The sequence below is a fragment of the Myotis daubentonii genome, chromosome 15, assembly GCF_963259705.1.
Source record: "Myotis daubentonii chromosome 15, mMyoDau2.1, whole genome shotgun sequence".
Taxonomy (NCBI): Eukaryota; Metazoa; Chordata; class Mammalia; order Chiroptera; family Vespertilionidae; genus Myotis; species Myotis daubentonii.
In genome coordinates, this window is record NC_081854.1 from 22,714,405 (window position 1) to 22,723,702 (window position 9,298).

General features: G+C 48.7%; 1 protein-coding gene across 1 annotated transcript; it reads left to right on the top strand.

Annotated features, from left to right (window-relative positions):
* Window positions 1–3,964: 3,964 nt before the first annotated feature.
* Window positions 3,965–6,086, top strand: LOC132216956 (uncharacterized). Its single transcript, XM_059666727.1, has 2 exons — window positions 3,965–4,942; window positions 5,885–6,086. The coding sequence occupies exons 1-2, from the start codon at window positions 4,338–4,340 to the stop codon at window positions 6,084–6,086; spliced, it is 807 nt and encodes a 268-aa protein (XP_059522710.1). The 5' UTR covers window positions 3,965–4,337.
* The last annotated feature ends 3,212 nt before the right edge of the window (window positions 6,087–9,298 follow it).

The window sequence follows — 9,298 nt, forward strand, 5'->3', positions numbered from 1 at the left end:
TTGAGCTCATAGATACAGAGAACAGATTGACGGTTGCCAGAGGGTGGGGCATGGGATGTGAGCAAAATAGGTAAAGGGAGTCAAGGGGTACACACTTCCAGTTATAAAATAAGTAATTCATGAGGTTGAACTGCACATCTGAAAGTTGTTAAAGAGTTCCCATCATAACAAAAAAAATTGTAACTAAAAACTCACATATAATGACTTTCACACTATGAAGTCATAGGGAAAATTAGTGGTTCACCATGAAATATTTATATTAGATGACAACTGAAAGGATTAAAGAGAATAAAATGGGGGAGAGGAAACTTACTGTATTTAGCAGATATCTTGCAGAAAGCTTGCAGCCTTGAGCACCACATAGCTTAGATAACCAGATGATACCTGGCAACGGGAGGAACGAAGGACTGGACCCTTGCATCAGCAGAAACCTCCTGCAGACAGCAATAGCTGATAAAAGCCTTCCCCTCCTTCAGTCAAGGCTGACTCCTTTTTTGGTCTCAGCCCATCTGCACCCAGATGCCTGAAATAAAAGTTTCTTGGATACATTATGGCATCATGTCATAGGTGCATGACCCTGGCCCACTCTGAACCTTTCAATAACAAAGTTGGGGAAATATATATTTATTAAATAAAGTAGAGGCCCAGGGCACAGATTCATGCACATTGCAAGGAAATTAATTAGAAGGTGGCCGGTGGGGCGGGACTGGGTGAGACAGGCTGGACACGCCCTGGAGCCAACCTCCCGTGGTCCCTTCCTGGCTGGCCACACCTGGGGCGGCGCCAGGGATCAAAGGGTGTCTGCGGAGTGAGTGGGGTCCCTCCAGCAGGTGGGGTCCCTCGACCTGGCATGCAGGGATTAGGCCAAAATCAGCAGTCCAACATCCCCCGAGGAGTCCCAGAGTGCGAGAGGGTACTCTGCAAAGTTGCTGTCACTTGGCAGCTCCTGTGTTGAGTGTCTTCCCCCTGGTGGTCATACCTACTGGCCGGTCACCCGGTTGGCTGGTCACTTAATCTTTTATATACTACTTTATATATACTAGAGGCCCGGTGCACAAAAATTTGTGCACTCGGGGGGGAGAGGGGGTCCCTCAGCCCGGCCTGTGCCCTCTCGCAATCTGGGACCCCTCGGGAGATAACGACCTGCTGGCTTAGGCCTGCTCCCCGGTGGCAGAGGGCAGGCCCAATCCCTAGGTGCAGCCCCTGGTCGGGCTCAGAGCACGGCCGATTGGGGTGTTGGGGCGCCGCCCCCTGTCATGCACAGAGCAGGGCAGATTGGGAGGTTGTGATGACACCCTCAGTCACGCTCAGGGTAGGGCCGATTGTGGGGTTGGGGCACCCTCCCCTGTCACACTCAAGGCAGGGTCGATGGGGAGGTTACGGGGCCACGCCCTGTCACGCACAGAGCAGGCCCGATCAGGGGGTTGGGGCACTGCCCCCTGTCACTCACAGAGCAGGGCCCATCAGGGGGTTGGGGCGCCGCCACTCTCACACTCAGGGCAGGGCCGATGGGGAGATTATGGCTCTACCCCGTCACACACAGAGCAGGGCCCGTGGGGGGTGGGTGGGTTGGGGCGCCGCACCCTGTCACACACAGAGCTGCAGGGCGATCAGGGGGTTGGGGAGCTCCCCCCTATCAGGCACAGAGAAGGGCTGATCAGGGTGTTGGGGCGCCTTCCCGTCACGAACAGAGCAGGGTGGATAGGGAGGTTGTGGCCCCTCCCCGTCACACACACAGCCGCAGGGCGTTCAGGGGGTTTGGGCGCTGCCCCGTCACACTGATCCCGGTGCCAGGAGGCCTCTCGGCTCCGCTGATCCTGGTGCTGGGAGGCATATTGCCCTTTTACTATATAGGGTAGAGGCCTGGTTCATGGGTGGGTGCCGGCTGGTTTGCCCTGAAGGGTGTCCTGAATCAGGGTGGGAGTCCCCACTGGGGTGCCTGGCCAGCCTGGGTGAGGGGATGATGGCTGTTTGCAGCTGGTCACACACCCTTCAGGGTGGGGGTCCCCACTGGGGTGCCTGGCCAGCCTGGGTGAGGGGATGATGGCTGTTTGTAGCTGGTCACACACCCTTCAGGGTGGGGGTCCCCACTGGGGTGCCTGGCCAGCCTGGGTGAGGGGATGATGGCTGTTTGCAGCTGGTCACATACCCTTCAGGGTGGGGGTCCCCACTGGGGTGCCTGGCCAGTCTGGGTGAGGGGCTGAGGGCTGTTTTCAGGCTGGGGGTGACTGAAGCTCCCAACCACTCCTTTTTTTCTTTTTCTTTTTTTTTTTCTGGGCCAGCTTTAGCTTTGAGGCTTGGCTCCAGCTCTTAAGCCTCCGCTGATGAAAGTAGGTTTCTGGCCTTTGCTTACAATGTTGCAATCCTGCTGGCTGAAGCCCAGCGGACTAAAGCAGGTTTCTGGGGTTTTGTTTAGCTTCTGTATTTGTTACATAGTTACTTGGAGTTGCAGCTCAGAGGCCTGCAGCAGCAGGTGGGGAACGTTGGAGTCCTCCGTCACTGAAGCAAGCAAGCCTCATGTTAGTTTCAAGATGCCTGGCTGCCGGCCACCATCTTGGCTGGCAGTTAATTTGCATATCGCTCTGATTAGCCAATGGGAAGGGTAGCGGTCGTACACCAATCACCATGTTTCTCTTTTATTAGATAGGATATAGATTAGAGGCCTGGTGCATGCACCAGTGGGGTCCCTTGGCCTAGCCTGCAGGGATTGGGCCAAAACTGGCTCTCTGACATCCCTCGAGGGGTCACAGATTGTGAGAGGGTGCAGGCCAGGCTGAGGGACCCCATCAATGCACGAATCCGTGCACCAGGCCTCTAGTATGCATATAAGATCTTTGGTTAATCTCTTCCTGCCCTCCCCCCTTCCCTCTGAGTCTGTTCCATGTGTCCATGCCTGTGGTTTCTGCTCCTGCATTGAGTGTCTGCCCCCAGGTCAGTGCGTGTCATAGCTACTGGCCAGTCGGTCAGTTGGCCAGTCGCTTAGGCTTTTATATATATAGACTAGAGGCCCGGTGCATGAATTTGTGCATGGGTGGGGTTCCTCGGGGTGGCCTGTGGAGATCAGGCCCCAGCTTGCGCCCCCAGACTTGCAGCCCCACCTGGCACCCTGCCAAGGCCTGGTGCCACCCCATCACATGCTTCACCATTTCACCTGTGGGGCAATCGATCGGGGCCGGGCCACCAGCCCGGCTCCCTCATTTCCTGGAAACCAGGCAGTGGCCCCACCCCCTGCTGCCACCACTGGTCACCATCTGCGGGATGATCGGCAGGGCAATTGGGTCCCTGCTTGCACCCGTCTTGGCCTGGCGCTGCCCGCTCATCTGCTCCACCATCCCACTGCAGTCCTGCTCTTGTAGGGGCCCATCAGGGCCAGCAGTGCCTCCACTGCTGCCTGTTGCCAGTACCGCATCACCAATGCCCGCTATGTTCTGCGCTGCCCCCGGTGGTCAGCACACATCATAGCGACCAGTCCAACTTCTGGTCAAACTCCTGGTCAAACAATTTGCATATTGTTTTTATTATATAGGATTATAACAAAATAGGTAATGACTTCATCTAAATAACTATATTAAACTAGACATAAGCTATTTCAGAATTTGTATTGCTTTGTTATGATACCACATTGCGTACTGCTTCCGAGTTTTCTCGTGTTTCGCGCGCCACGCGCGCCATCTCTTAAGGACCACTCAAGAGTGTTCTTGTTTTTCATGCGCCATCTGTTATGGACCTTAGATGTCAACACACTGTCTTGTCCACTGTGGGGAGCAGTTACAGTGTTTTGGCCAGGTTCAAGCCTCGGACTAATGAAAGGACAGGGTCCTCTCACTGCCACGTGCAAGTCCCAGCTGGAGGGCTTGGCCCTCCCAGCACAATCATAGCCAACGGCTGTGGTTGTAAGCTTGAACCTATGGCCCAAACACGTAGCCCCACGTGCCTTGTGATAGAGTTTAGGTGCATGTAGTTGAGTGAGGTTGAGCCTCACGAGAATGCTGTAAACGTGATCACGCCCCTACTTTGCCTCGTGGCATCTGCTATAAAATAAAGACACGGCTTGTGGGCGCTGGCATTGTCTCCTCTTCAGGGAGCAGCGTCCCATCGAGACCCAGCTATTATTCTGTCTGTCTTTCCTTAATCCTTTCACCCCCCTCACTCAGAGACACCCTTGGCCGTGCTGGCACGGCGCAGTCCACATCGAATGAAGCGATCTCATTGGTGGAAACCGTGCAGGTCAATCTACGAAAAACTATATAATTGCACGAACCCATAGAGCATTGCAGTTACATTGTATTTTGGTCATTCGAATAGTCTTCGTCTTCAAGTTCCTGGCACTTTTAGAAATGCCCTCTCTCAGAAAAAGGAAGGAAACCAACAAAACTGATACACTTCCAGAAGTATTTAACGATAATTTATCAGATATTCCTAGTGAGATCGAAGATGCGGATGACTGTTTTGACGATTCCGGAGACGATTCTACTGATTCTACTGACAGTGAAATTATTAGACCTGTAAGGAATCGCAAGGTGGCGGTGCTTTCAAGTGATTCCGACACTGACGAAGCTACTGATAATTGTTGGTCTGAAATTGACACACCACCACACTTACATATGTTTGAAGGTCATGCTGGGGTCACTACATTTCCGTCTCAGTGTGACTCTGTACCCTCTGTGACCAATCTCTTTTTTGGTGATGAATTGTTTGAGATGCTGTGCAAAGAGCTGTCCAACTATCATGATCAAACTACAATGAAACGCAAAACACCATCTAGAACACTAAAGTGGTCTCCGGTTACACAGGACATCAAGAAATTCCTTGGCCTAATTATTCTGATGGGTCAAACAAGAAAAGATAGCTTGAAAGACAATTGGTCAACAGATCCTTTGATATGTACCCCTATGTTTCCACAGACAATGAGTCGCCATAGATTTGAGCAAATATGGACATTCTGGCATTTCAATGATAATGCCAAAATGGACAGTAGCTCAGGGAGACTTTTCAAAATCCAACCTGTGCTGGATTATTTCCTGCATAAATTTCGAACAATATACAAACCAAAGCAACAGTTGTCTTTGGACAAGGGAATGATTCCATGGAGAGGACGTTTAAAATTTCACACGTGCAACCCAGCAAAAATAACAAAATATGGTTTACTTGTTCGGATGGTGTGCGAGAGTGACACTGGCTATATCTGCAATATGGAGATATACACTGCTGAAGGAAGGAAATTGCAAGAAACTGTTCTTTTAGTCCTTGGACTCTATCTTGGCATATGGCACCATATTTACCAGGATAATTATTACAATGCTACATCTACTGCTGAATTGCTGCTACAGAACAAAACTAGAGTCTGTGGGACTATTAGGGAGATTAGAGTTTTACCGCCAAATTTGAAAATGAAAACATCAAGAATGAAGAAAGGTGACATAATATTTTCCAGAAAAGGCGATATTCTTCTCCTAGCATGGAAAGACAAGCGGGTTGTCCGAATGATATCAACAATCCATGACACTTCTGTCTTGACAACAGGAAAAAAAATAGAAAAACCGGAGAGAATATTGTAAAACCTACCTGCATCAAGGAATACAATGCCCACATGGAAGGCGTTGACCGTGCGGATCAATTCCTTTTGTGTTGTTCCATTCTATGGAAAACGATGAAATGGACAAAAAAAAGTAGTGCTGTACCTTATAAACTGTGGACTTTTCAATTCATTTAGAGTGTACAACGTCCACAATCCAAAAGCAAAAATGAAGTATAAACAGTTTCTGCTATCGGTGGCGAGAGACTGGATAACGGATGACAATAATGAAGGCTCTCCGGAACCAGAGACAAATCTGTCCAGCCCTTCCCCTGGGGGTGCAAGGAGAGCACCTCGTAAAGATCCAACCAAAAGGTTGTCAGATGATATGAAGCAGCATGAACCTACGTGTATTCCAGCGAGTGGAAAGAAAAAATTTCCTACAAGAGCCTGCAGAGTTTGTGCCGCCCATGGAAAAAGGAGCGAATCTAGATACTTATGTAAATTTTGTTTGGTCCCTCTTCATAGAGGAAAATGTTTTATGCAGTACCATACGTTAAAAAAGTACTAGGAACTTTAATTGTTTAATTGTTTTTGTAAATAAAAATGTTATAATTATTGAAAAACAACACCTTAAGTGCATTATGATCTGTAGTTATGATGATTTAAATAATGTGCAGTTTGCCCAAAAACGTGCAGTCCCTGGAGTATGTCTTAGAGATTTCTATGCGGTATGCAATGTGATACCATCCTATATAATAAAAGCCTAATATGTGAATCGACCGAACTGCAGAATGACAGGAGATATGATCAGTCACTATGATGTGCACTGACCACCAGGGGGCAGACGCTCAACACAGGAGCTGCCCCCAGCCCGCAGACCCCAGGCCAGCCAAGGGGGTTGCCAGCGGGGGCCCCAATCACCCCACTGGTCATCCTGCAGATTGGCCCTGATAGATGGCCAGGCCTAGAGACCTTACCCATGCATGAATTTCATGCACCGGGCCTCTAGTTACTAAATATGAACCATTTTTTTTTAATCTAACATAGTGGTTCTCAACCTTTCTAATCCCGCGACCCTTTAATACAGTTCCTCATGTTGTGGTGACCCCCAATTTCATTGTTACAAATTGAACATAATTAAAGCATAGTGATTAATCACAAAAACAATATGTAATTATATATGTGTTTTCTGATGGTCTCAGGCGACCCCTGTGAAAGGTTCATTCGACCCCCCAAAGGGGCTGCGACCCACAGGTTGAGAACCACTGATCTAATAGGATTATAAGAACAAGTAACATTATTAAGAAAAGATTTGGGGAAGAAAAAACTTGGAAAAGTAGATGAATTAATTTACTTTCTAGCTAATTTAAAAAGGATTGTGTGCTGATTACTTCTCTGTCATTGTTTCAGCTCCAAGCATGCCTTTCTCTATTCTGTGATGCTGGAGCTGGGACTCTGATAAAGATATTTCCCAGTCTCTCTTGCTAATTGGCTTCCTGTGGGAAACTGTTTATTGCCTTCACTATCTGATAAGCATAGACAGAGAACTCCTCGAAACCCCTAGCAAAGCTCGGAGCTAGGCGCCACCTCTGTTTGTCCAGACAGTGGTAGGTGAAACTACTCCCCTGTTTATTATTATGTAAATCCTTGCTGATGGGCTAGTCTGCTTGTTACTAGGGGGTCACCTGCCTAAGGGCTATGCATGGGTGCATCTCACATCAATAAAAGCTTGGTGAGGCCTGAGCATGAGGGAAGTCCTTCGGGACTTGCCGCCTGGTCCCCCAATATTGCAAAATTATCTCGAGTCTTTTTCTCTCATTTGTTGTGCAGCTCCTCTTTCAGATACCGAACCCTACTCCACGCAGAATGTGGAGGGAGTCTTACACGACAGCTTCCTGTTTTAGTATGCCCATGGAGACATTTGAAAGGACAAAGCAGGACTGATGGCTGTGTCCTTAACCCCTCTTCCAAGAAAAAGCTGCAGGGTGTATCAGTCACTCAGCCTGCCCTTATCTCGGCCAATGGGAAAGCGGGGGAAACTAGCCCAAGGCCAAAAGTATGCTGGCCACCCCCCGCCATCTTTGTGTAACCAGACACTAGCTGCACCCTGCCCCAACCCCCGACCCCAAGCCCTATAAATTCTTTGTTCTCTTGGGACTCGGGGCTCTCTCTTGCATCCAGTAATGGAGACAAGGGGGGGACCAAGCGAGTTTGTATAAAAGGACCCTCTGCTTTTGCATCGGACTGACTGGCTCCCTGGTGTGGTTTTATTGGTGATCTTGAAATCTGGGCATAACATTTTGGGGGCTCGCTGGGATCACCAACACCATCGAGGGACCCCCAGTCCAGAGGGCCTGACTGACCGCGGTAGGTGTTTGTGTGTCGTTGTATGTTTTGTATCTGTCCGGTGTGAGCTCACTTCTGAAATCTGTAATCGTAATCGCCCGCATGGTCTAAGGTGGACGCACTGGGGGGGCCATGGGCGGGAGGAGTCGGGGGACGCCTTGATCCTCCATCTGAAGGGGGGCATTTTTGCTTCCGTGGAGTCGGAAGGTCTGTAGGAACCCCTCAATCTGAGAAAAGGCGGGTCGCTCCCGCTGGTTGGCGTGCAGCCAACGTCTAGCTTTCGTGTTTTTTTTTTTGCTTCCATGGAGTTGGAAGGCTGTACTTCTTTGGGCCCTTTAGTTGTTTGTGTTTCCATTTTATTTTGTGGACTTGCTGGATGGACGTTATGGTGGACTCAGACTGCTCCTTTGGGTATTGTGATTGATCATTTCAAGGAGATTGGGGGAGGCTTTAGAGCTCCCTCAGGGGTTGGGAAGTTGTTAGAAATTGAATGGATTGTTTAAACCCTGAATGAATGTCTGGTGAAAGTGTGCGAGTGTGGAGGGAGCGGGACTGCCTTCCCCCCTCCTTTGTGTGGCGGTTGGGCAGCCGTCTGAATGAAAATCTATGAAAACAGGTCACCCCCTCCCTTGTCTGTCTCTCGTCACCGATCATCATGAGGTCAGGACAAAGTTTGTTTGTGTGGGACTAGCCAATTTACTACAGAGAAGGGGGACTGGAACTGGTCTGTGTAAAGCGAAAGCTACTTTATGCTGTCTGGCTGTGCACATAAAAAAACAAAAACAACAACAACAACAAAAAACCCCTGCTTTAAGGAAAAGACAGTAAAGAACTTTTAATTGCTTTACTCTGAGGTATAATTTTGCTGTATCAGGTTAAAATTTTAAAAATCTAGAATTAATTTAAAGGTATAAGATTGCAACCCAAAGAAGTTTAACAAAGGCCGGCTAGATTCCAAGATTGCTTAGTTCTGAGATTGCTTATAAAAGAGCAAGAGAAAAGTCTTTTCAAGTTAACTGTTTGCTTAGCAAATTAACAAGATAGTAAATTTCAAAGAACTTGTTATTTATGGTTTTACAGTTCTGCGGGGTGGAGAAATTTACTGCCTGTGATTGTGTTTTATTTAACTTGCTGTTTTCAATTATTTATTAGAATCCTTATAGAAAACGTAACCTGGTCTTTCCCTTCCTCTCTCATCCTGATTCTGAAAGCATCTGTAACTGGATTTCAGATAGTTTTCAGGCTTTTTGTCTGGAAGAAACCTCCCTATACACCCATTACCTTTCAAGGCCGACTCTGTGAAGAAAAGCAATCAGCCTGGGCTGAGACAAGGGGGGTGGAGGAGGAACAAAGCCGAAGTCTGCAGCCACCCTGGTGATTTAGAACTGTTTGCCAGGCAGACTCAGCCTCTGAGAGGCAGGTCAAAGAAGGGGG